Source organism: Macaca mulatta, chromosome 9 (assembly GCF_049350105.2).
Source record: "Macaca mulatta isolate MMU2019108-1 chromosome 9, T2T-MMU8v2.0, whole genome shotgun sequence".
Taxonomy (NCBI): domain Eukaryota; kingdom Metazoa; phylum Chordata; class Mammalia; order Primates; family Cercopithecidae; genus Macaca; species Macaca mulatta.
Window position 1 is genome coordinate 140,179,513 of NC_133414.1, and position 27,988 is coordinate 140,207,500.

Consider the following 27,988-nt stretch of genomic DNA (forward strand, 5'->3'; position numbering starts at 1 on the left):
TCCAGCTAATCTATTTTTTTATTTTTTTATTTTTAGTAGAGATGGGGTTTCGCCATGTTGTACAAGCTAGTCTTGAACTCCTGATCTCAGGTGATCTGCCTGCCTTGGCCTCCCAGAGTGCTGGGATTAGAGGCCTGGAAAAAAAAAATAACATTGACTAGTATGTTTGAATAGTAAATATAATGATATAAATGAATAACTTATTGGGCAATGTAAGTGATTTTTCATTTTGCAAATGACTTTTGTAAATATTATATCAGTAACTATTTTAAACATTAGAAACTAAGAGTACTTAAAAAATCACAATAAAATACAAAAATACAAAGTTGAATTGCCTTTTATGAAAACAGCTATGCTAAATGACAAATAAGGCGTACTTGAGGTCAGTGTGGAGAAAGATAAATTATTGTTAATACTTTCTGCTTTTGTCCTCAAAACCACTGAGTTTAAAGTTTAAGTTATCTCTACAAGTGCTGTTTTTTATGCTGGCACTTTACTATGCTTTAGTATCTTCTTTTACAAAAAACAGGATCAATTAGTACCTCAAAGTATTGTTCAAATAAATGAGTTATTCATGTCCTTCTTGTCCTGGCACCTAGTAAATGCCCTTGTATGGTAGCCTGTGATTATTGTTTAAACCCGCACTGACAGCCTCTATAGTCTCCTAACTTTTAAGTTATTATTCTGTTAGCTATGAGAACATGTTACCTAGATTAATGTCCTCTTTCCACAAAGAGATAACAGTAGCAGTTCCACCAGAAGAGAAAATTCCTAAGATCACATTAAACTCACTAAAAGAGTTTATAGTAAGGTTCCTTGTGTCTTTGGTGTTCCTGTTCCATCCTGTGATTTTTTTTTTTTTTTTTTGGTGACAGAGTCTCGCACTGTCATCCGGGCTGAGTGCAATGCCATGATCTCAGCTCACTGCAACCTCTGCCTCTTGGGTTCACGCGATTCTCCTGCGTCAGCCTCCTTAGTAGCTGGGATTACAGGCGCACGCCACCATGCCCGGCTATTTTTTTTGTATTTTTAGTAGAGATGGGGTTTCACTATGCTGGCCAGACTGGTCTTGAACTCCTGACCTCAGTTGATCCACCCACCTCGACCTCCCAAAGTGCTGGGATTACAGGCATGAGCCACTGTGCCGGCCCATCTTGTGATTTTAAAAGTTTGAGGAAACTGGCCAGACATGGTGGCTCACGCCTGTAATTCCAGCACTTTGGGAGGCCAAGGCAGGGGGAACACCTGAGGTCAGGAGTTTGAGACCAGCCTGGCCAACATGGTGAAACCCCATCTCTACTAAAAATACAAAATTAGTGGGGTGTGGTGGTGGGTCCTGTAATCCCAGCACTTTGGATTTTTTTTCTTTTTTTTTTGAGACAGAGTCTCGCTCTGTTGCCCAGACTGGAGTGCAGTGGTGCGATCTCAGCTCACTGCAAGCTCTGCCTATCGGGTTCACACCGTTCTCCTGCCTCAGTCTCCCAAGTAGCTGGGATTACAGGCACCCACCACCACGCCCGGCTAATTTTCTGTATTTTTGGTAGAGATGGGGTCTCAGCTTGTTAGCCAGGATTATTACTCACATAATTGAGCTCTTTGAGCGAACAGACACACCTCCCAGGTGGGTGTGAAATGGTCTGAGAGAGCAGGAAGGATCTGGCTTGTGGTTAGGGCTTGGGCCTGTTGAGAGCTGGTGGCTTCAGGAAGCTGAAGCTTATCAGTTTGCGCAGATGTGGGGTTGGGGAGTGGGGAGAGGGAAGGGTGAGGCTTTAAAGTCACCAGCAATCAAACATCAAACATCAAAAATGGAGTCTGATTCCTTATGGTATTCAGTAAATTCTGTACTGAGAATGTCAGGATGAAGTCATGGTGTATTATCTTTCAAAATTTAAAATAAAATAGATTTCCTTATATATCCACTGAAGAGACCTTGAATTTACCCCATAGTTATGAGTGTCCTTACATTCTAGATTATGACCTTGAAAACCATTTTCCATTAAAGGAAGTCAAGTTTCCTTGTAGAAATGGTGGATTTCAGATGCAGAGCAGGAAACCTACAGGATGGTCCTGGAACATTTTGTCACATTAACAAGCAAGGATTCTGTAAAAAACAAAACAAAACAAAACAATACAAAACCTACTGTGATCATGTCTGAAGGACCCAGGAGCCAATCTGAAGAGACCCTCCTCTGCTTAACATTGGGAAGCTGCGATCTTCGGTAAAAATAATGTCTGCCATAATTTGAAACACATCAAATATGTTTAAATTCCTCAAATTCACGATGATACTTTTCAAAAAGGAAGAATGGAAGAAAGAAGGGAGGAAGAGAAGCTCATTATATACCTTTGGACCATGCAGGGTGATATGGTTTGGATCTGTGTCCCTGCCCAAACTCATGTCAAATTGTCATCCCCCATGTTGGAGGTGGTGACTGGTGCAGATTCTTATGGTTGAACACCATCCCTCTTGGTGCTGTCACTGCATAGTGAGCTCTCCTGAAATCTGGTTGTTTAACAGTGTGTGGTGCCTCGCCCCTCTCTCTTCCTCATACTCCAGCCATGGGAAGTGCCTTGCTGCACCTTTGCCTTCTGCCATGAGTGGAAACTTCCTGAGGCCTCCCAGAAGCAGAAGCCGCTATGCTTCCTGTACAACCAGCACAACCATGAGTCAATTAAACCCTTTTTCTTTATAAATTACTCAGTTTCAGGTATTTCTTTATAGCAATGCAAGAATGAACTAATACAAAAGGAAATCAGCCATTTCGGCAAAAAAAGGGACAGGACCAAGCTTTCATCTGCTCATGGTGTTGGGACTGGACCCCAGTGTAACCACACAGTTGATCCTCAGGGAGTTTCTCTCTATAGATGTATTGAGTAAATGAATGGAGAAGGAAAATGGACGTAGAATATCATAACTATGTACAGCCTTAATGAAAAAATAAATCTAGGCAATTGTGTAACTCAAAGACTGCTCACAGCACAAAAGGAGACGGGACGTGGCATGCACCCTGCAGGAAGTGTCCACCTTGGTCTCTGAGTAGTCTGGAAAAACATCACCCTGCAGGATCTGCCAGTTTACAAGAACCACGGGGAACAGGGAAACTGGGAAACTTCACTAGTGGAGTATCATAAACAAAATCCAGAATGTGGGTGACTCTACGGGATGAAGAATGCGATTTCTTCAAAACACTGCAAGGAAACAAAAAAAGAGGGCAAGGGAACCAACTTTTTAATGTTATTTTAAGATGGCGTCTTGCTCTGTCGCTCAGGATAGAATGCGGTGGCACAATCTCAACTCACTGCAACCTCTGCCTCCCAGGTTCAAGCGATCCTCTTGCCTTAGTCTCTGGAGCAGCTGGGATTACAGGCACCTGCCACCATGCCCAGCTAATTTTTGTATTTTTAGTAGAGACAGGGTTTCACCATGTTGGCCAGGTTGGTCTTGAACTCCTGACCTCAAATGATCTGCCCACCTTGGCCTCCCAAAGTGTTGGGATTACAGGCGTGAGCCACCGTGCCTGGCCAAGAACCAATATATTTTAAAGCAGATCAAAGGACTTAGACTCACTTTCCTCCCACCAACAACTTTAAAACTGGACAACATACCTTAGGCAGAACTTTTCTGGTATTCTACTACAGCCAGCACAAGGCTGAGATCCTTGAGAGAAGGGAGGCATATAACCTGAGCTCCTCCTTCCCCTCACTCCCAGATTTCAGTTAGGGTGCAGGGAGGTGAGACCACATGGAGAGGAATGGCCTCTTTGCTCTAAGAAGGCGGAGATTGGAGTTTGTGACTGTGGAGAAAGGTGGGTTTGTGGGTGAGGCTGCGTGGGAGGAAGCTGCACAGGGCAGGGGCAGGCAGTGGTCTGCCGGAGAGGTGCTGTCAGTCCTTAGCCAAGGGCTGGATTTGGAAAGTTCAAGGAAAGGCTCTGCAAGGAGACTCTGCAGGAAACAGCCACTGAGAGAAAAATCTGCCCACCTGGATTTTCATATACAAGGGATATGGTTTGGCTGTGTCTTCACCCAAATCTCATCTTGAATTGCAGCTCCCATAATTCCCACGTGTTGTGGGAGGGACCCAGTGGGAGTTAATTGAATCATGGGAGTGGTTTCCCCCATACTGTTCTCGTGGTGGTGAGTAAGTCTCACGAGATCTGATGGTTTTATAAGGGGAAACCCCTTTCGCTTGGTTCTCATTCTGTCTTGCCTTGCTGCCATGCAAAAATGCCTTTTGCCTTCCGCCTTCTCCCATGGTTGTGAGACCTCCCCAGCCATGTGGAACTGAGTCCATTAAACCTCTTTTTCTTTACAAATTACTGAGTCTCGGGTATGTCTTTATTAACAGCATGAAAACAGACTAATGCACCAACGAACATGTCTTGTTAAAATAAGGGTGAAATAAAGCCACTTTCAGAGAAATAAAAACAGAACTCATTCCCATCACATCAGGGAAATGCCTTTTAAACCCACAATTAGAAAGTCACACCCACCTTGATGGTTCAGACAAAATAGACAGCAAACAGCAAATGGGGAGGAGGTGGGGCCAGTGAAACTCTCATACTTGGCTGGTGGGAACATTAATGGTAAAACTGTGCTGCGAAAACTCTAGGCAGTTTCTTACAAAGTTAAATAGACATCTTTCCTGTGATCCAGCAATTCCACTATGAGGCATTTGCTGAAGAGAAAATGAAGGCATGTTGCCACAAGAGACTTGGATAAGCAACTTTACTCACTCTATCCAAAACTTGGGAACAATCCAAATAGCCATCAACAGGATATTTCCTAACAGAATAAATAACAAAATAAATTGCATTATATTCAGATGGTGAAATACTACAAAGGAATGAACAAAAATTACATGCACATGATATTGGTATGTGCAACACTGTGGATGAATCTCAAAAACATTATATAGGGCAAAAGAAGTGTGGCAGATAAAAGAATGTATTGTTTAATTCTATTTATGTGAATTTCCAAAACAGGCAAAAGTATTCTGTGATAATGGAAACCAGATCAGCTGTTTCCTCTGGGCTGGGTTCATGGGGAGAGGGAAGGGAATTTTCAGAGGTGATAGAAACTTCCACGTTTTGATTGATGTGTTGATCACACAGGTGGTTCACATTTGCCAAAACTCTTAGAACTATACACTTCACATCTGTTCATTTTACTATGCGTACATTTTTTACCTTAATTAAAGAAACTTTAAAAACTAACCAGATACAATTTATGGGGCTTATTGGGACTTGAATTGGAAAAATCAACTGTTAACTACACTTTTATGAAGCAGTTGGAGAAATTTGAACATTGAAATTTGATGGCATCCAGGAAATACTTTTTGGTGTGATGAGTGTATTATTAGTGTGGCAATGGCATTGTTATATTAAAAAGAGTCTTTATCTGTTAGTGACACACCCTGGAATATTTATGGAGGAAGAGAGATGATTTCTCACATTTGCTCCAAAATAATCCCTCAGGGGCGGGGTACAGTGTGGCTGAAGTGTCCTGGGGACAGGGGTTAATAGATGACACCTAGCTATGAACGTCAGTCTCTGAAGCTAGGTGATGGGTACACGGGGTTTGTGTATTTTCTTTTCTTTTTTTGAGATGGAGTCTCTCTCTGTCGCCCAAGCTGGAGTGCAGTGACTCGATCTCGGCTCACTGCAACCTCCGTCTCCTGCCTCTGCCTCCCCAGCAGCTGGGATTGCAGGACCGTGCCACCATGCCCAGCTAATTTTTGCATTTTTAGTAGAGACGGGGTTTCACCATGTAGGCCAGGCTGGTCTCAAACTTTCGACCTCAAGTAATCCACCGGCCTCCGCCTTCCAAAGTGCTGGGATTGCAGGCGTGATCCACCGCGCCCGCCAGTTTGTGATTCTTTCTACTTATGTATATGTTAAAAATTTTGGCTGGGCGCGGTGGCTCAAGCCTGTAATCCCAGCACTTTGGGAGGCCGAGACGGGCGGATCACGAGGTCAGGAGATCGAGCCCATCCTGGCTAACACGGTGAAACCCCGTCTCTACTAAAAAGTACAAAAAACTAGCCGGGCGAGGTGGTGGGTGCCTGTAGTCCCAGCTACTCGGGAGGCTGAGGCCGGAGAATGGCGTGAACCCAGGAGGCAGAGCTTGCAGTGAGCTGAGATCCGGCCACTGCACTCCAGCCTGGGCGACAGAGCGAGACTCCGTCTCAAAAAAAAAAAAAAAAATTTTGCACTAGAACAAGGTTTTACAATGAAGTATTTCAGCCATGAAGAACATCAGGAAGTCAGTCGTGGCGGGCATGGGGTTCCGTGGCAGGGGTGGAGCTGGCAGGTAGAGATGCCAGGCCCTGGTGCCGGGGCGCGCCCTACGCCTGGGGTGCCCGTGGAGACCCGCGTCCTGGGGAGTTCCTGGGTCCTGACAGCCTCAAGGCCCCTGGCTCTGGGCGGCCTCAGCGTTGTGGTGTCCCCCGCTGGCTTTCCGCACAGACAGCCCGACCCCTGTTAGAAAAGGAACTTCCCTTAACATTTAAAGTACACCAATTGCCAACATTTCAAACACAAATCTAGCTTTCTGGCTTCTCTTGAAAGAGCAAAGGATCAGGTCACCCTCCCAGGCCCAGACTCCACGGTCGGCTGCCGCCGAGTGGCCCACAGAGGAGGACCCGGAGCCCGCGCCCCCCACGCGGCGCCCCCCACGCGGCGCCCCCCACGCGGCGCCCCCCACGCGGCGCCCCCCACGCGGCGCCCCCCAACGCGGCGCTCCCTCCGCCGCGCCCCCAGCTCGCGCCCCCGAAGCGCCCCCTCCGAAGCGCCCTCTCCGAAGCGCCCTCTCCGAAGCGCCCTCAACCTGCGTTCCCGCCCGCGCCCCCGCAGTGCCCCCTCCGCAGCGCCCCCAGACCATGTCCCCGGCCCGCGCCCCAGCCGGCGCCCCGCGGCGCACCCGCATGTCCGTCGCGGGAGCTGAGCCCACGAGGCCCTGGAGCGCGGTGGCTGGGCCCGTAGCGCCACCTGGCGGCGGATCAGGGCCCCCGCGCCCTTGCGTCCCTGGAAGTGGGAGAAGGGGCAGGGGGCTCCACCCTGCACCACCACCCCCAGCGCGCTCCCGAGGCCGTTCCCCAAGGATGCGCGGGCCCCAGGGGAGAGCGACGCTGCCCGCGCGGCGCTTTCCTGGCCGCCTGGAGTCCGGGAACGGCGAATCCCGCTCGCAGCGGACCGAGGCGAGGCGCAGCGGGACGGAATCGGTGGGAACGGAAACAGCGGTCACCCGGAAGCCCAGAACCAGCGAGTACGCGGTGCAGTGTTCGCTTCCCAAACGTTGTGGGACAAACGCCTTTCAACTGTTTCTGGACGCCCGTGGGCCGGCGTTACCCTGTTGAGGTATTCCTTTCGATTAGCTTAGTATTGTTAGTACTGTTATTATTTGGAAACTTTAGCCTACAACGATATATTTATTAATTTGGAAAATGAAGACATATCTGCCCAATCAGCCGCTCTGTTTCAGGCATTCACCTCTGGTCCGTTTGATCTCAGGCAGCCTGCTGAAAAGGATGAACCGGGCAGCTGGAGTTGTCCAGGGACACTGAGCCTGCGGGGCGCACGGAGGGGCCTCGAGCGCGTGGCCCTGCGCGTCCCGGGGGTGCCCGCTGTCCGCAGCCGCCTCGGTAGCTCCGCCACCACCCCTGGGAGATGGAACAGCGGGTGTGGGGAGGAAGGAACCCCGTTTTGGTGAAGTTCTAGTTCCAGGCTGCTAGAAGCGTTCTTCAGGTCAGCTCTGGAGAGGATTAGACTGGGAGAGGTCTGCGGGAGTATGTTTTCAGGAGCTTAATGGGTGGCGAGCCCGCAGTGTTATAATTTTCATTGCGGGCCGGTCCTATCTCAGGCACTCTGCTGAGCTTTGCGGGTTTCTCCTAGTCCTACTCAACCACCCTGTGCCCCAGGCTCTTCCCATCCAGGCCAGGGCCAGGGTGAGGCCAGCAGGGAACCTGAGGTCCAGAACTTAAGGAAGCGCTCACTCTCAGGCCTGGCTCTCCACCAGCACAACCCCGAGAGTGGGTGCCTCCTTAAATGTTGCACCCCAGGTGCCTGTCTCACCTGGTCCGGATCCCACCTTGCGAAGGAGGAATCCAGAGGTCAGAGAGGTGCGAATGCTTCCTTCCATGGCCGGACTGGGCAGATTGGATGCTTCAGAGCCGGGTTGTGAACCCGATGGCTTTGATTCTAGGGTCCTCACTCTGAATATCTAAGTCACCGGTTTCTTCTCTCCTCTCTAGGCGTCCCCAGACCCCAGGTGCTTATTTTGTTTTAAGGGTCACTTGCCCAAGTTTTGTTTTGCTTTGCTTTGTTTCATTTTGCAGATGTCTCAACTCTTGGTGGGTCTCTTGGCTGCAAGGCGGTGGAGGCTCCAGGGCTGGCCTGCGTAGTGTGTGAGGTGCCTTCATGGCCTGAACTGAGTCCCTGCCTGGACTGAGACTGGTGGGTTGCGATCTGGAGCTGTATCCCTATGGCTGCCTTAGGGCTGAACGTTCAGCCTGACAAGTGAAGGCTTCTGCAGTAGGCAAGGTCTCACTTAAAGTACCCTTGCTGGCTGTACACACTAGCCTGCCCTCATGCCCTTCTCTCAGCACCCCACCGAGACCGCACTTGCCTCTGGGCAGTTATCAAAGACTGAAGTTTTATTTCCCATTGTAGTTTAGCTAATAATGGTGATAGTCACAGCAGTGTCTCCCACTGTCATGAGCCTGGCCTGACACTCCTTACACTTTGTCTTCTATCTCATGAACCTTCCCGACAATCATCTCCATTCACAGATGGGGACTGGAGCCTCAGAGAGGGAGGTGGTTTGGTCCATGCCACATGACTAGTCTGCTAGTCTGTGGCAGAGCAGGGGACCTGCAGGTTTGTCTGCAATTCTGTTGGCCAGACTCCCTCTCTGCGACATCTCTGTGTCTAAAGAGACGTCTGTCTGTTGAGAGTGGGGGCTGCTGCTGCCTCTCTGCTTTAGATGGCTGAACGGGGCTTCACCAAGGCCTTTCCAAGGGGTGTTGCCCAGTGGTTAGGGGTGGTGTGGGAAGACACGAACTAATTGCTGGGAGGCCCGTACTGTTGACAGGGACACGCGTGACTGGGGGAGAAGGCAGAGGCTCCAGCCTGGGAAGTTTGCTGTGGCTGCTCATAGTGTGGGGTCCATGGGAACAGACTCAGTGAAATGGTGGCAGTGGAGAGCCTGCTGTGTCCTTTGTGTGTTCTGGGCTCTTAGAATCTTGGAACAGCTCACTTGGTGCTTGATGTATAAAGTAACCTCATTATCAAAATTTTGGAAATATTCATTTTGAGACATCAGCAATGTCCTTTTGTAATTGGGTACTTAGTTAGAAATAATGACCAAATTATTTCATGTGTTCTAAAACGTGACACTATCTGATCGGACATTTGAAAGGACTTGTTAACCATCAATGACTCCTGTACAATTAGAAGGGCAAAGAATCGGGTATATTTCTAAAATGTTACAGAAGCGACAAGCATTCAGGGTTTTTTTTTTTCATATTTTGCATAACATCCATAAAATCATCTTCGTGCATAGAAATACATCCTCTCACGTGAGCACTAGCTGTGGAGGCTGAGAAACTGGGCGTTGGGGAGACATTTATGTTCCTTTCCACCTTCTTATCACAGTAGTGCTAACCTTCTCTGAGCTATAAAAGAGCAATAGGAACAGTGACATTGGGTTGATTTTGGGTATTGCATGAGATAAAATTCCTATCATTGGTTGAATTGCATCCTCATACCCCAGAATTCCTATGTTGAATTCCTAATACCCAGTACCTCGGAATATGACTGTATTTGGAGATAGAGCTTTAAAGATCAATCTTAAGTTAAGGTAAAATGAGGTTATTAGGGTGGGCCCTAATCCAATCTGAGTGGTGTCCTGATAAGAAAAGATCAGGAGACAGGCAGATACAGAGAGAAGACCTGTGCAGACACAGGCAGAGAATGGCTGTCTACAAGCCAAGGAGAGAGGCCTTAGAAGAAACCAGTCCTGCCAACACCCTGATCTAGGACTTCCAGCCTCTAAAACGGGGAGGAAATAAATTCCTGTTGTTTAAGCTCCCCCGCCCCTGCCCATCTGTGGTGTTTTGTTATGGCAGCCCCCCCACACTAATGCAGTGGCTAGTTGAGTCCTAGTACATACAAGGCCCTCAGGACACTCTAATGCCTTTTTCTTCTCTTGTCCGCCTTTAGGAGGCCCTAGACTTTATTAATTCACGACCTTCTTAAGATTGGGGACGGTGTCATGCTTATCTTGGTATCCACTGTATCTATCATGCACTGAAAGCCTGGGGCACGAGTGAGTGAATCCAGACACTATTTCTCCAGGTGTGTTCTGTGGCATAGAGTCCCAAAAGATGCTCCATTTGGCTGGGGGCGGGGGCTCATGCCTATAATTCCAACAATTTGGAGGCCGAGGCTGGAGGATCACATGAGGCCAGGAGTTTGAGACCAGCCTGGCCAACATGGTAAAACCCTGTCTCTACTAAAAATACAAAAAATCAGCTGGCATGTGCCTGTAATCCCAGCTACTCAGGAGGCTGAGGTACAAGAATCACTTGAACCTGGAAGGTGGAGGTTGCGGTGAGCCAAGATCACACCATGGCACTCCAGCCTGGGTGACAGAATGAGACTTTATCTCAAAAAAAAAGATGCTCCATTTGAAAAGAGGTCCTCAGGTGAGATGACTCGGGAAATACTGTATAGCATATTTCCTGCCTGAAGACTTGCACACAGTGTCCATGATCACTGTACATGAGTCTCTAAGAGGCTGTGCAGTAAATAAATACATTGGCAAACCTAACATTTCCAACCAGTTGACCACGGGAGTGTTTTGTATAAAACCCTTCCCATGTGCTGGGGAATGATGTTCTTCAAACTAGTTGAGCCAAACTAGCCTCAAAGACTATTTATTACTTTCATCTGGACAGAAAGAGCTCTGCAAAGCTGCAGAGGATGTCTTTGGCTAGCACCATGTTTTGAATAATAATAATAATTGCTATTATTTTTCTTTTTTTGAGATGGAGTCTCACTCTGTTGCCCAGGCTGGAGTGCCATGGTGCGATCTCCGCTCACCGCAACCTCCGCCTCCTGTGTTCAAGTGATTCTCCTGTCTCAGCCTCCTGAGTAGCTGGGATTACAGGCATGCGCCACCACGCCCGCTAATTTTTTTTTAATTTTTGTATTTTTAGTAGAGACAGGGTTTCACCTTCTTGGTCAGGATAGTCTTGAACTCCTGACCTCGTGATCCGCCTGCCTCAGCCTCCCAAAGTGCTGGAATTACAGGTGTGAGCCACTGCTCCCTGCCTCGAATAATTATTTTTAGTTAGGCACAGTTTAGTGAAAAGACAATGCAGTGTACATGTCCTAGACATTCTTTGAGAGCCGTTTTAAATAGTTTTTTGTTTGTTTGTTTGTTTTAACTTCATCTGATTTACTTCTCATAATGGCCTGTGGTTCCTTTTTTCCCTCAAATTCTGCATCTTAAGCCAGGTAGGTAAATGGAGGCTAATTAATTGATACCTGCATGTACATTTAATATGCATGCCTGTTTTCATCCATTTTACCCATTCTCCTACTTTAAAATCCTCTCCCGTCAATGTTATTCACAAAAGGCAAATGAAGGCAGTGTATTTGTAATAGCCAACTGCAAGAAACTCTCCAAATATCTGTCAACAGTAGACAATGGTGAGAAAGAATAAACTACGTAGAGACTTAATATTGAGGAAAAGGAGTCATATACAAAGAACACATCCATGAGGCTCTTTGCAAGTGTTTACCTTGGGTGGAAGGTTTGCTGGGAAGGGCATGAGGCAGCGGGTGAAGTTCTGGTCTTGGTCTGGGTGCCTGGGGCCAGAGTGGATTTGCTTTGCAGAAGTTCACTGAGCTGAGTTTTTGTGATTTGTGCATGTTCCTGTAAGTACATCAGAGTCCAACAAAATGTTCCAAACTGCAAAAGAAAAAGGGCAAATGAAGCTTAGCTCGATTTTATTTATTTCCGGGAGGAGATAGAATTTCCTTAAGTTGTTTTTGTTTTTGTTTTTGTTTTTTGACAGGATTTTGCTCTGTTTCCCAAGCTGGGGCAGAGTGGCACAATCATGATTCACTGTGGTCTCAACCTCTTGGGCTTAATGGATCCTCCCACCTCAGCCTCCCGAGTAGCTGGGACTATGGGTGCACGCCACCACGCTCAGCTAATTTTTGTGTTTTTTTTGGAGACAAGTTTTCACCATGTTTCCCAGTCTGGTCTTGAACTCCCAGGTTCAAGCAATCTGCCCATTTGGGCCTCCCAAAGGGCTAGGATTATAGGCATGAGCCACTGTGCCTGGCCCTTAGTAAGTTTTTTTTCTTTTTGATAATTATTTCAGATTCAATGGTAACTTCTAAACTTCAGAAAAGTCTTTAACAGAAATTCCCAAGGAAGTAGCTCCTACAAGAGAGAAATGGACTCCTTCCTCTCTTCTCTGTTCTCAGGTCATTTGTCCTGCCTCAGCCTCTCCAAATGGTGGGTCTCTGCCTGGGGAGGCTCTGGAGAGGCTCTGGGAAGTGATTCAAGACCAAGGGGAAGGAGAAAGGTCTGCTCTGGGCTCCTCAGCCCTGAAAGGAAGCCGCAGTGCCCTTACTGCAGTAGAGGTGATAAGCTCCAGAGATGTTTCATCCCAAAGACTTCCTAAGACTTCCTGGTCCACTGGGAACCAGAGGAGTGTTAGTAAACCAGCCTACATCCTTTTATTTTAGAGGGAATTCATACTCCTGTTAGTGCCCGTCTCCCAGTGAAACTGTGTCCATGGAGGGAGAAATCTCTGGGCCTTTTGTTGGTAAAATGTTGTGGAGCTTACAGTTGGTGACCTTGGCTTGAGCTAAGCTGGATGGGGGGTAGAGGGGATTCTCTATGTGCCTGAGGCTCCGTCATTGTTCCCTGCAGCCATCGTGGCAGCCCAGAGGTGACCTGAGCAGAGCAGCCTCCTCAGCCCTTGCTCCACCTGGAAGTTGTCTGGGAAAAAAAAAAAGCTTTTTTTAATATGATTGTTGGCCACAAGCTATCTTCTTTTGAAAAGTATCTGTTTGTGGTTTTCTGAAGATAAAATGAGATGATCTATGGAGTTTAGAGGTGCCTCACACATTTATTTGCACTCAATAAACACCAGTGGCTTTGGTGTGGGAGTGTAAATGCGTTTAGCCATTGTGGAAGACGGTGTGGCCATTCCTCAAAGACCTAAAGACAGAAGTACCATTTGACCCAGCAATCCCATTATGGAATATATACCCAAAGGAATAGAAATCATTCTATGATAAAGACACATGTACATGAATGTTCACTGCAGCACTATTCACCATTGCAAAGACATGGAATCAATCTAAATGCCCATCAATGACAGACCGGATAAAGAAAATGTGATACATATATACCATGGAATACTATTCAGCCATAAAAAAGAATGAGATCATGTCCTTTGCAGGGACATGGATGGAGCTGGAAGCCATTATCCTCAGCAAACTAATGCAGGAACAGAAAACCAAATCCTGCATGTTCTCACTTATAAGTGGGAGCTAAACGATGAGAACTCACGGACACATCAAAGGGAACAACACATACTAGGGCCTTTCAGAGGGTGGAGGGTAGGAGGAGGCAGAGGATCAGGAAAAATAACTAGTAGGTACTAGGCTTAATACCTGGGTGATGAAATAATCTGTGCCTCAAACTTCCATGACACAAGTTTTCCTATATAGCAGACCTGTCCTTGTACCCCTGAAATTAAAAGTTCTCCCCCACCAAAACAAAAACAAAAAACAACGAAGGAATATTCCTTCCTAGAGATCTATAATCAATATCATAAAGATCCCCTTGCTGGTGGTTACCCAACTAAGAGTTCATGGAGCAACAGTTTAACTTTTAAAATCAAAGCTGTACATACACCTGATTTTCTTTTAAAATCAAAGCTGTACATACACCTGATTTAAAAAACAAAATAGGTTTAGAAGGCTTGTTACAAAGCACACACCCCTGCAACTCAGAGCAACCCTGTTTGGCCCACCTGCTGTTATTCCTTTCCCAGGAGGCAACTGCTTTGGATCCTTTTAGTTAACCAGCAGTGCAGCGACAGAGTCTGTGTTGTGCAATCCTTCTTGCTGTCTCGTTGTTGAGCATCCTTCCCACTGAGGAGATGATAAAGCACACCAGGTTCTTCCCTGTCAACCCCGCAAACCCCACTCATGCCCTTACTATCCATGCATGCTTCTCATGTACTTACATTGTGATTGCGACTGCAACAGTGTCCATTCTTACAGCTATGTAAATGCTGTTTGAAGCTAAGCCATGTAGTAAATGATGGTTACCATTTACTTGATCGAAGATTTATTTTTTTTTTCCTGGAGTCAATTTTCTTTAACTTTTTTTCCCCTTGCTCTGTTTTATGCATTCATCACAGAGTCATTTGTCTTGACCTTCAAGATATCTACTTGAGGAAGCCTCTCCCAGAGCTTCTGACGGGGCATCTGGCCTGCACCCGTTACTTCCTAGACCCAGTGCCTCATGGGGCCTGGCTTCTCCGTACCCTTGCTCTGGGGTTCTCTTCTCTTCCAGGTGCTTGACCCTGAGAAGTCTTCTTCTTTCTTGGTTTGCTATTGAGCACCCCCGCTGGCCATCTCCTAAGAAACAGTGCATGGGAAGGAGTTTAAAGAACATGTGTGTCTGGGCCCGGCGCAGTGGCTCACGCCTGTAATCCCAGCATTTTGGGAGGCTGAGGCAGGCGGACCACCTGAGGTCAGGAGTTTGAGACCAGTCTGGCCAATGTGGCGAAACCAGGTCTCTATTAAAAATACAAAAAAATTACCAGGTGTGGTGGTGGGCGCCTGTAATCCCAGCTACTCAGGAGGCTGAGGCAGGAGAATTGCTTGAACCCATGAGGTGGAGACTGCAGTGAGTCGAGATCACACCATTGCACTCCAGCCTGGGCAACAAGAGCGAAACTGCCTAAACTCAAACAAACAAACAAACAAAAAACATGCTTGTCGGAAAATGCCATTATTCTACCTTACACCTGCTCTGTTCCTAGCTAGGAAATCATTTTCCTTTAGAATTTTGGAGGCTTCAGTCCCTTGTTTTTTGGCTCCTGGTTTTGTTGTCAAGAGGCCTGAAGCCACCCTGATCCCTGATCCTTACCTGTGGCCTGTTTTTCGTTTGCCTTTTTCCTCTCTGGAAGTTGGAGGGATCTTCTGCTTGTCCTGAGAGCTCTGAGTTTTCATCGTAATGTGCGTTTCCATGGGCCCTACTTTCATCAATTGGATTCAGGCTGCTTGTGAGGCCCTTTAAGCTAGAATTTCATGATCTGGGGTGTTCTCTAGGATGATTTATTTCCTCCCCTTGGTCTTCACTACTCTTTCTTTCTGGAAACTCTTGTGATTTGGATATTTGACCTCCTGGGCTGAATCTTTCATTTGCTTGTCCTTTCTCTCCTATTATCAATTTCTTTTTCTTTTGGGTGTCTGGGAGATCGCCTTGGTTTTTTTTTTTTTTTTTTTTTTGGTTCCAATCTTTTTGTTGATTTTTAAACCTTTGTTATAGTATTTTTAGTTTCCAGGAACAATTTTTTGTTCTCTAAATATTCCTTTTTATGAATCTCTGTCCTTTTTGAATGATTTTAATATCTGCTCCCAGCTCTCTGTGGATATTAATGATTTTTTTTTCCTTTTCCATATACAGTTTCCATTTGCCCTGAGTTGTGTCCTTCTGTCCATCTGTTTCGGTCTCTCTCTTCCACGTGGTTAGAGCACACACCCCCATGTCAGTCTCTTTAGCTCTTTCCTTCCTTTCGGATGGTTGGATTCCCTGAGGAAGACATCCCTGCTCTCTTGCCTGGAGGGCACAGCCCTGTTGTCAGTTTTCTGAGAGCCCAGTTGGGAAACAGGCTGCTGGTATGCACTGAGCCCCCCTGTTTCTACAGGAATTTCCAGTCCTCAATTGTGTCCAGGGTCTCTCAGCCCAGGGACCTCTTTCACAGGCCTCTGGCCTTTCTCTGGAGTGGAAAGGGACAGCAGCATCTGGTCGAGGGGAGTGGGAGAGGAGCCAGAGGCTGTCACCACCTTGTAACTGGCATCCAATCCCATCCCACCTTGGGACCAACCCTCAGAGAATGCTAAGCAGCTCTTCATGTGCTTCTCTCTGGTTCCTCCTCCCCACCGCCTGTGGCTCCTGCGCACCGTGTCCCCAGCCTCCCTTCCCCAGGTAAACCAGGTCAGTGTTGGTTTTCTCTGGCCAAGTTAAAGTTCCACATTCAGGGGCCAATTAGTCAGCTACCATTTGTCTATCAGCCCTCAGCTTTCAAAATGTTCTTGTAATTGTCTTTTTTTTTTTTTGAGACGGGATCTCACTTTGTCCCCCAGGTTGGAGTTCAGCAGCATGATCTCCGCTCACTGCAACCTCCATCTTCCAGGCTCGAGCCATCCTCCCACCTTAGCCTCCTGAGTAGCTGGGACTACAGGTGTGTGCCACAACACCCAGCCAATTTTTTCTTTTCCTTTTTTCTTTCTTTTGTATTTTTGGTAGGATATGGAGTATCACCATGTTGCCCAGACTGGTCTTGAACTCCTGAGCTTAACCAACCCACCTGACATGGCTTCCCAAAGTGCTGGGATTGTAGGCGTGAGCCACCACGCCCAGCTGCAATTGTCTCCTCTTATTCTTCACATTTTTGTGAGAGTTTTGCTAGTTTGTTTTATTTTCATTTTAGTTAAGCTCTATAATCCTCAGACTGTAGTGTGAGGTGTTTTGGAGGCATGTGTATCAGAAGCCCCTTTTTCCCAGGAAGGACTCCAAGTTTCTGAGGCTTTGAGCTCATCTCTCTCTTTGAGCCTCACGTTTTTTTCTTTATTCAGGAATGAGAAGTATTAGTATACATTTACCTGAACCCACAGCACCCTATGAGGGAGGGCGACTGACATGACAAGCTCAGTTGATGAGTGACTGTATTCAGATTCTCTAGTAACTGAGTTCCAGCTGGGGTTCATGGGTGCAGCTCCTCTCCCCAGACCCCTGAGAACACACCCACTCGGGGAGAACATCAGGAGTGACACCCTGTAGCTCAGGAGCTTAGTGACTTGGTGCGCCTTATTCCAGACCCAAATCCAGCTGGACACCTCAGAAGCATCTTTAGGAAATGTGCATGAAGGTCCCGGTTTCCAATGCTCCCAAGTCCTCCCAAATGATGCGTACAATCCTAGGAAGCCCTGATTCCTGCGTCTTCACTGCTGCGTATACATCCTGATGGTTTCCTGTGGCTTCTCCAGGCCGTCAGCACACGCAGATAACCTCAGAGCAATGAAAAGGGTCGCTGGATGCAGCCCCTGGCTCTGAACAGTTGGGTGTCTCCATTGCTAGCTCTCTATTTGATGCAGGCGGACTTGGAGACAGCGTGTTGGGGAAACTGATTGTAATTAGAAAACCCCCCCTCAGGGTGGGCTCCCCTCTTATGATGGAGACCCCATGCCTACTCCCAGCCCCCTCCTCTGGGGATTGGAGGTTTTGTTCCATTTACCATAACTGGGATCTCAGAGAAAGGGCTTGGAATGAAACACACAGCAGGTGCTACCTGTGATAAGTTTTACACATTTTATTTGCCTTAATCAATTACTTGTTCTCCATGGCAGTTCCTGACCCTGTAGATGCTCAGTGATAGATATGAAATGAAGAGAGTTTCCCCAAACCTTCCCATGACTCGTGGCTGACTTTATGCTGCAGACTTTGCTGTGGCTTGTGACGCTGGGCTCTTCTGGTGGATTTTCACTTTCCTTTGCAGTGCGTGACCCTTCCATTAGGATAAGCACAGTTTTGTATCTTTTCTTCTGTTGCTGTTAAACTCGAGTCTGCATCTCCAAACTTTGAATTCCACTCTTGTTCTCAGACCTAGCTTTTTTTTCATTAATCGGCTTTATTTTTATGAGCAGTTATGGATTTACAGAAACATCGAGTGGAAAGTACAGTGTTCATATATCTCTGAGAACCCCCCTTGCCACTTTCTTTGGTATGGTTGATTGGTTGTAATTGATGAGCCAGTATTGAGATGTTATTATTAACTGAAGTCCATAGTTTATGGTAGGATTGACTCTTTGTGCTGTGCATTCTGTGGGTTTTGACGAATGTCTAACATCACGTGTCCACATCACAGTATCATACAGAATAGATTCCCTGCCCTAAAAGTCCTCTGTGGTCTTCCTATTCAACCCTCCCTTCCCTTCTCCAATCCCAGCGTCCCTGATATATTTACTGTCTCCACAGTTTTGTCTTTTCTAGGATGTCTTATAGGTGGGACCACACAGTATGTCACCTTTTCAGATTGGCTTCTTTCACTTAGCAATACGCATCTAAGATTTCTTCATGTCTTCTTGTGGCTTGGTATCTCATTTCTTCTTATCACTGACTTATATTTCATTGTATGGATACACTATGGTATTTATCTATTCACCTATTGAAGGACATCTTGGCTGCTTTCAAGTTTTGGCAATTACTAATAAAGCTGCTGTAAACTTTCACCTGTAGGTTTTTGTGTGGACATAAGTTTTTCACCTAATTTGAGGAAATGCCAAGGATTGCGATTGCTGGGTTGTATGGGGAGACTATGTTTTTGTTTTACAAGAAACTGCCAAACTGTCTTCAAAGTGGCTGTACCATTTTGCATCCTCATCAGCCATGAATGAGAGTTCCTGTTGCTCCACATCCTCATCGGCATTTGGTGTTGTTGGTGTTTGGATTTTAGCCATCTAATAAGTGTGTTTGCTGTCTCATTATTGTTTTAAGTTTCAGTTCTCTAATGACAGATGATATTAAGCAGCTTTTCATATGCCTATTTTTCACTTGTAAATCTTCTTTAGAGAGGTTTTTATTTAGGCCATTTGCCCATTTTTTAAATTGGGTTGTTCATTCTCTTATTGTTGAGTTTCAAGAGTTCTTTGTATATTTTGGATACCAGTTCCTTATCAGATATGCATTTTGCAAGTATTTCCTCCATGTCTGTGGCTTATCTTCTTATTCACTTGATAGTGTCTTTTGCAGAGCAGAAGTTCCTTAACATTAATAAAGTCCAGCTTATTAATTTTTTCTTTCATGGATCTCATTTTCACACCCTGCCTTTTGTTTTGTTTTATGTTGTTTTGCCTTTAAAAGGCCTGAAAATGTGCATCCTTCACAGTTGCACCTGTTCAGAAATGCTCCTGCTCCATTCTTAGGCCAATGGTTGCTAATACCTGCTCTTAGATTTATGAGCTGCATAACTTTTTACAAATTCTTAGTTCTTGGGCCTTAGTGTCTTCATGAAAAGCTGCTGCCCTTTCCATTTATTTCACCCTGAGTCTGTAATTTATGCTTTTAATTTATGTATGACCCTTTTCTTCCCAATTTGACTATAATACTCTTCTCCTGGAACATTACCTCCTCCCCATGCTCAGCCTGTCTTCCCACATCCTGGTGTGCTTATGTTTAACCTTGGTGCCTCTTGTGGGCACCACCCCTGGGACTTTGAACCATGGGCTGTGCTGTTCCAGCAACTCTAGCAGGCAAGGCTAGTATTGGGTGATGGGCAGGGGTTGTACAGGAGAAAAGGGAGAGGGAGGTCAATTGTGTCCACCTAGCTGTTGGGAGGCAGGATGAGAGAGAGACACTTGGATCAATGCCAAGGAAGTACAAGGGTGACAAGAAGCCAGATATCTGGAAGACAGAGCATTGAACCAGGCAGAACCAAGGATAAATGGACTAGGAAGTCTCAGTGATAAGGTCAGAAATATAGACTTCAGCTCTTTGTAGATGATGAATAGAAATAGTCCAGTGAACCTGAACCCAAACTGCAGGAGTGGCTCTGCCTGGCTGGAGTTCAGTGGGGGCAAGGGATCGGCGTCAGGGAGGGGAGCCTTGTCGTGATGAGACTAGTCATCAGCAGCTGCTCTACTAAGCCAACCTTTAACTGGCAAGTATTTAAAGAAGCATGAACCATGGCAAGCAGAAAGAGCTCTTCTGCTGTTCAGCTCCATGTTGATATTAAGGTCCACAGGGGCAGTTGCCCATCTGAAGGCTTTCAGTGAAACAGGTGAGCTGAGACACTGGTTCTCCTGGCCCTTGTGATGGCCCACGGGGCCTAAAGGAGCAGGGCTCCCAGCAGAGCTTTCTTTGGGGGCCAGATGTGCCTATTTGCCACACTGTGGCACACCAGCTTCATGGCCATCTATGTGTGCTGTGGCATGGAAATAGTTCACGGTTAAGGTTTGAATAGTCTGTCCTTAACATGTTTTAGGAATGACATGGAGAAGTTATTTAAAGGCATATAAAGTATTTCCAGTGGGAGATGGAAGAATAAGCCTAACCTGTTGGAGTTGAAATCTTAGAGAGAGCAGGAATGCAGAACTATGACAGTGTGCACCACTGACTGATGGCTTAGTGTTCCCCTGTGACATGCAGGCCACCACTCTCCAATTCTGCCCTGTGACAGACATCATCAGTAGACGGTCCTACAACAGACATCGTCAGTAGATAACGGCACCCTTTCCTGCTGAGATCACCCAGCCTGAGCTTTCCTCTCGAAGCAGGGCTCCAGACAGCCAATGCAGTCACCTGGAGGCGCCCCAGGAGGCGTGCTTCTCACCACCTATCCTCTCTCGCTTCCTCAACTTGGCTGAGCACAGGAATCACTGAGTGAACTCCAGATTCTTCAGTTCAGTTCCTGGAGCTTCTGGTTCAGCAGTCTGGACACATTAGGAAACATTGATTGAAGGAAGGGGGGAGTAAATGGAAGAAGAAAAATACAGGCCATAAGAAATGTATCTATATCTACCTACCTAATATCATATATGAAATATTTTATAAATTAATATTTTTACATGGAATACTTTAAGAAAAAGGACAGGAAAAAAGTGACGAATGGGCAAATTAAATTTATAACTGGAGATATGTAAAATAATAGCAAGTGGACAGCACTTCATATTAGGCAGTTGGAATTTAACTTGTTCTCAGGCTAGGGGACCTGGGACCACCTTTTGGGGTTCTCTATACTCTGGGTCTTTATGACTCAGGAAAGAAAAGGCCATTATCTTCTTTGCTCCTTCATATCCTGGCTAAGCCAGCTTGGCAGATGCGTCAACTTAAGGTTCCTTGTCTGTAAAAGAGGCTAATAGTGGGATGTACTTCATGGGCTCTTAAATGAGTTAATACATGTAAAGCATTTAGAATAGAGGTGCCCGTGTGGTGGACATCAATAAATCGTGTTACTATTGATATATTTGAATGTTCTTATAGCAAATCAGTTGTCTCTGTGCAGATCAAATTTTCCTAGTTATTGAATAAATTATTCCATTAACCTTTAATGTAACGCCTATTTGTATAAGGTGCCATGGACACATGGTTTCAGTCCTTAAAGAATTCAACATTTATTTTGGGAGACAATAATTAGATTAAACAAACAAACAAAAAAAACACCTGCACAGGCTTTACACAGTTCAGCAGTGGAGTGGGTAGCCTTTCTCCATGTTCTGGAAAGCTCTGTGGGGTGTGGGTGGGGCTTGGAGAGGGGCAGGTTGCAGGAGAGCAGGGCAAAGCGGAAATGGAGGGTGGCACAGGTGAGTGAGGGGGGACTGGAAATGGAGGGGACCAGAATCTGGAGAGTATTGAAAGCCGGGTGAGGGGTATCAACCCTGTGTTAGTTTGCTGGGACTGCCATATCAAAGTGCCACAGGCTGGGTGGCTTAAATCGCAGACATTTATTCTCTCTTAGTTCTGGAGGCCAGGAGTTCAAGGGGAAGGTGTTGCAGGGTTGATTTCTTCTGAGCCTTCTCCTTGACTGTCTTCTCGCTATGTCCTCATGGCTATTCCTCTGTGTGCGAACATCTCTATGGTCATATCACACCAGTCAGGATCAAGGCTGACCCTAATGACCCCCCTTAAACTTAATTACCTCTTCAAAGATGCTATCTCCAAATAGGGTCACAGTGTGAGGTCTTGGGGCTAAGGCTTCCACATATGAGTTTTGCCAGTACACCGTTCAGCCCCTAAGAGACCTGATGTATTTGGAGAGACCCCGGGACAGCTGGAGGTAGAGCGAGTGGGGCAGCCCAGAGGAGGAGGACAACTGAGGGTGGAGGGTGGCTCAGGGCCCAGCCTGGAGCTGCAGGAGAGATCACTAGCCCTGTTGGGGATACACAAAGCCCAGTGCTCCTTGAGCTTGCAAAGGGAACATTGTGGGGAGAGGGATGCTGTAGAGGAGGTCACGGCTGATGACGTTCAAGGAAACCCTTGAGCTCAGCCAAGGAGCTTGGTTCTAAAGAAGGGGCTCTGGAGATTTGGGGTGTGGTGGTAATAAGCTTTGGCTTTAAACTTTCCTATAAGTCATCTTCCTCATTCTTCCTGGGTCTCTTGTCTTGCTATCTGATGGCCTCCTTTCCCTTTTCTTTGAAACCAGAAGCTGGAAGATGAGTATAGGGGTGCTTTTGGAAGCAGGGCCATTCCTATCTGCTTGTCCCATGCTCCAGTCTGTGGCCCATCACAGGCCCTATTTTGGCTCTGGCTTTGGAGTGGGAAGCAGACACCAGCAATCACTCCGGAGGGAGATGCCCGCTAGATTGTCATTTGTTATGGAAATGACATTCCATTTTAGAAGCTGCCTCCCTCTTGTTGATGAAAGTTTACATTTCTCTGGCTGGGCAGCCCGGCCCTCACTTGCTCCTAGTTGCTCGAGTGATGGGTAATAGTGAAGCAGGTGATGATGGAGGAGGCTGTCACGCACGTGGTTTCCTGCCTGAGCGCCGTGGAGGGTTTGTGGCACAGAAAGGAGCAGGAGCCTACTCTCCCGGAGTTAAAACCCCTCTGTTTTGCAAGAGGAAACCTCTTCTAACCTGCAGGCAGCATTAATTCTAGACTGGGAGCCATCAGGTGAGAGGCAGCTGCAGTTAAAATGCCTGGTCTGGAGTTGTCTTCGTCAACATGACACTCCTACCAAGGTGATTTCTTTTGTAAACACATAAGGCGATTTCATAAATTACTCTTAGGCAACTGGTGGGGGGCTGTTTAGTTGTACATTTTTACAACAGTTAAATCAAGGCCAGGGCTTTTCAGAGCTCAGCAGCCCATCGTTATTAAAACCAAAAGTTATTAGTTTCAATGCCAAACAGTAAATCGATGTGAATGCTCCGTTGGCTTCATAAAGGAAGATCTCTGTGTCCAAGGTCCTGGAGAAGCTCAGTTGACCTGGGCCATACACAGCAGCCTGCAGGGCGGGGACTTGAGGGGACGCACATGGGTTTGACAGGCGACCTTCTGCCAGGATTTGCCACTTGTTGCATCTACGGGTTTTCAAAGCAGGAATCAAGTCGAGTGGGCTGCTTTGATTGGACTGACTGCTTAGAAACATTGTTCTCCTTTTCAGTTTCCTCCTAAAAGGAATAGTCTGCAAATTCATGGAAAGCTGAAATAGAAAAATGACTCGAGACTAGAACAAGTGAGTTAAAACCACTCCTGCATGCCCCACTTCCTCCTCGATCTTTATCAAACCCCCTTCCTCATTCTCGCGTTCCTTTTCTCCTTCCTATTCCTCTTTACTCTTCTGCAGTCACTGATTTTTGCTGGTTGCCCCATCTTAGGATTTGCACAGCTGGCCCTGCTGGCTCTGAGCAGCGGCAGGTGCACAGTAGGTCCACAAAGTCTGCTAAAGAGATGAGCAAGACATTGGTCCCCACATTTCCAGCTGACCGTTGGGTGCTCCCACTGTGTGTTCTAGAATTCTTCCAAACCAGTTGTATGAGAGGAGACAGGCTTGGATCTGTGTGGTATTGGACCCGTGTGGCGTTGGACCCGTGGGGCATTGGACTCAGGTGGCGTTGGACCCGTGTGACATTAGGCAGGTATTGTCCTCTCCAGGCCTCCATTTCCTGCCTTTAAACCTTATTGTGGTTTTCAAACCTTTTTCTTTATCTACAAGCCCTTATTTAAATGAATAAAAACTTGGTGTGTTTGAGTGGGATGGGGATGCCTAATTTCATGGTTGAGATTCCTGAGGATTCCAGTACTGGCAAAAGCCAGTAATCTAGATGATTCCCAGGATCCTTTGCAGTCGTGCCTTCATGGGTCCTGTGGGTTTGTGTCTACCTAATTCGTCAACTTCAGCCTCAGGTCAGTTGCTTCGTGGACTGAGATGTCAGTCCTCCCCCAGGTGCCATCCCTTCCAGGTCCAGCAGCCTATGATTCTACAAGACCACCTTTACGCAGGAGGGTCCCTACGAGAGGGGCTCACTGCTGTCCTCTGGACTCACTGCCAGGTCTCACCTTTTCCCCACTCCTGGTCTTCCATGCACCGGCCCTTCCTTCTCAGCCCCACTGTCTGTCTAGCAGCTCTTGCCCCCCATAGTCTCCAGTCTGGACCATTCTACGGACTCCTTACAACTTCCTGCCCCCGTCTCTTTTCTCCTTACAGGCCTTGTCTTCTTTCCATGAAGGCTTTTAGAACAGAACGTTTTTTGTGTTACTTTTCTCCTCACTTCCCAACACACACGAGAAAAAGTCCTCAGTTCTTGACCCCGCACTGAGGGCTGAGCACACTCTGGTTACCACCAATCTCTCTGGCCTTGTCAACCATCCTTCCTTACCTGCGGCCAGGCTGTTTTTTGGGATGCCTCCCAAATATTTAGGAGCAGAAAGTATAAGTATGGGCAGAAAAAGGAAGAAGAAAGGAACATACAAGGGTGAAGAACAGGCAGGAAGAGAAACAGAACTGGCAGCTCCTCACCCTCATGCTGGCCGCCCAGTCTCTGGGGACCCTCCCAGGGTCCACTTTCCCTGCTGGAGGATGGACACCTCTGACACCACCACCCACTCCTTCCATGAATGATAGAGCTCCAGAATTCAAGATTTCTTTAAAAAAAAATAAAAATAAAAAGAGCTCAGAATAATGGCAGAATGGTGGTATCTAAATGAGTTTACAGAGATTTAATTATAACTTATCACAATCTCAAAATATATCTCAGCATTTCTCGGTCTTTTTTTTCCTTTTTTGGGACAGAATCTCGCTCTGTTGCACAGGTTGGAGTGCAGTGGCATGATCTCAGCTCACTGCAACCTCTGCCTCCCAGATTCAAGCGATTCTCCTGCCTCAGCCTCCTGAGTAGCTGGGACCACAAGCGTGCACCACCACGTCTGGCTAAGTTTTATACTTTTAGTAAAGACGGGGTTTCGCCATGTTGGCCAGGCTGGTCTCGAACTTCTGACCTCAGGTGATCTGCTCGCCTCAGCAAAGTTCTGGGGTCTTTTTTCTATATAACAGAATATTAATGTAGATGTGGATAGATGCACCACTTCAGCCGGCATGCCGGAATATTACTCATGAAGTGAATGGTGCCTTATTAGTGTTAACAGAACCTGCCCATCTCATAGGGAATGGGTGTTGCTTCGGGTACTGCCGCCTGCCTTTTATTCCCACAGAGCCATGCTGAAACCACAGGACAAGAGTGACACCTGCCCCTATATCTCAGCACCAGGCTATTAGTGATGCCCCTTAGGTTCCCAGCTCCCCAGGCAGCACAAACGCACCCGGCCTTGTGGAGAGTTGAACTGGATTTCCAGTGGGAGATGGAAGAATAAGCCTAACCTGTTGGAGTTGAAATCTTAGAGAGAGCAGGAATGCAGAACTATGACAGTGTGCACCACTGACTGATGGCTTAGTGTTCCCCTGTGACATGCAGGCCACCACTCTCCAATTCTGCCCTGTGACAGACATCATCAGTAGACGGTCCTGCAACAGACATCATCAGTAGATAACAGCACCCTTTCCTGCTGAGATCACCCAGCCTGAACTTTCCTCTCGAAGCAGGGCCCCGGCATTGTGGAGAGTTGAACTGGATTTTGCATGTAGAGTGGGCTGGGTGAGAGGGGCACCCACGAGGGCTCCCAGAGAAGCCAGCCGTGGGACTGGTTACCTGAGAATGATGGTCTTTTCTGAAGGATGCCCCTTGGTTGGGGCAGCTGGTGGGGAGTTGGGCACTCAGGGTGAGTTGGACCCCACATCCCCTATCATTGGCAGCTGCTTAGCCTGTGTGAGCCTCAGTTTCTCCATCCCTAAAATGGCAATATCAGGGACTCTGTAGGTTGTTACAGCCTTAGCGGCCTGGATAATTTCTTTCTTTCTTTTTTTCCTTTTGAGACTGAGTCTCACTCTGTCGCCCAGGTTGGAGTGTAGCGGCATGATCTCTGCTCACCCCAAGCTCTGCCCACCGGGTTCACGCCATTCTCCTGCCTCAGTCTCCCAAGTAGCTGGGACTACAGGTGCCTGCCACCATGCCTGGCTAACTTTTGTATTTTTAGTAGAGACGGATTTCTTCGTGTTAGCCAGGATGGTCTCGATCTCCTGACCTTGTGATCCACCCGTCTCGGCCTCCCAAAGTGCTGAGACTACAGGCGTGAGCCACCGTGCCCGGCCGGCCTGGATAATTTCCTAGCAAAGCCTCCTGCACTGCTGTTCTTGGAGTTCTAGTGTTTGTTTAACTTTTGCTGAATCTGGCCCTTGGTTTGCCATTTACAAAGTCCCCCAAAGAGAGGATGACATGTGGGTCCCCCTCATTCCAACCTCCTGAACTTGTCCTGATCTATCAGGGCGTCTCGATGGGGTTTGGGCCAGTTGGTTTGAGATCATCAGCTTGTTTAGCAGACGATCCAGGTTTCTTACAACTCAGGTTAGATGCTAGAGTGGAAATGGGCTTTGGAATGAGGCAGAACAGGTGGGAGTCCTGGCTCTGCAACAGGCTGTGTGGCTTTTTGCCAGTTTCTGAACCTCTCTGAGTCTTGAAGCCTGCTTCAAGCTTCTGCTTGAAGCTGTGAGAGTTAAATGAACTGACATCTGGAAAACACACAAGCAAATCACAGGTACCCCACAAATGGGCTTTCCCTTTGTATCTTTCCTTAAACCACGGCTCCTTCCCTCGGGTCTCTGCTCAGAATCTTCCCCTGTAGTGCTTTTTGTGACACCTCAAATTCCTGGGTTCTGAGGCTGGACATGGAGGGCCAGCCTTGGCAGGGAAAGTGGTGGTGCAAAAAAGTTCAGTGGAAAAGAACAGAAATGAAAGTGAATGAGCACCTTACTGTGTGGCTTGGGCTGTGGGAGTCTCAGGGAGAGGCCTCCGTCACCACCTGCAGCTAGGGGGGCCAGGAAACTCTGGTTGCCAATATTTAAGGCAGCGTTAGGATTTTTTGTGAGCAGAAAATGCCAGTTTTAGATCAGTATTTTCTCATCATTTGTAAGAAAATATCATTTATACTCAAAAGGAATGACTACTTCTATTAATTTAAAAGCTGGGATGTGGAATAAGCAAATTAGGGAATTATTCTTCAAGATGTGTACAAAAATTTTGAGTCTGAAAAGTCAACCTAAACTCCAGATTATTTTGAGGAACTGCCCTAATAAAATGAAGAAAGACAACTCATAACAGTTTAAGGAGAATTCAGTGATTTAGCAGCAGTGCATATGGTATTTTATTAAGTGAAAAAAACACAATTTCTAAGACAAGAATGTATAGCATGATCCTATTTTATGACAACAAACACACAAGGAAGAAAAACACAACATATACAGACAATGAAATATTTGGAAGGATGCATCTTACTGCCTCTTTCTTCTTTTGAATTATTTGTAATGTTTACATTGAGTATTCATTTGGAAATGAGAAATAAGCAAATTTAAAAGTTCCTACTTTTACATAACTCTTGGTGGAAAGACATACCCACCTATGAAGTAGTCTTGCCAAAAAACAAAAACAAAAGCAAAACTGAGTCTCATAAATGCTATAGATTCAGCTACCAAATCCCAGGGAATACAAAGGATGGAAGAGTGTGTCAAGGACCCCACAGGGACATAGTCAGCAAAATCCAAACAGACGGAAATTACACAAAACAAATGATTGGCTTCTTTAATGGATAAATACATTGAAGAAAGAGATAAAGATAGAGA

The 27,988-nt window shown here is 46.7% G+C and overlaps 1 protein-coding gene across 1 annotated transcript in view; it reads left to right on the top strand.

The window, feature by feature from the left end:
* The first annotated feature begins 3,742 nt into the window (after nt 1–3,742).
* Nucleotides 3,743–27,988, top strand: part of LOC114670069 (uncharacterized) — a 167,877-nt gene continuing 143,631 nt past the window's right edge. The window contains exons 1-4 of the mRNA XM_077947989.1: nt 3,743–3,806; nt 6,295–6,478; nt 6,567–6,850; nt 6,944–7,355. Coding sequence (XP_077804115.1) covers nt 3,743–3,806; nt 6,295–6,478; nt 6,567–6,850; nt 6,944–7,355 — 944 coding nt within the window. The remainder of the gene's footprint in view (nt 3,807–6,294; nt 6,479–6,566; nt 6,851–6,943; nt 7,356–27,988) is intronic.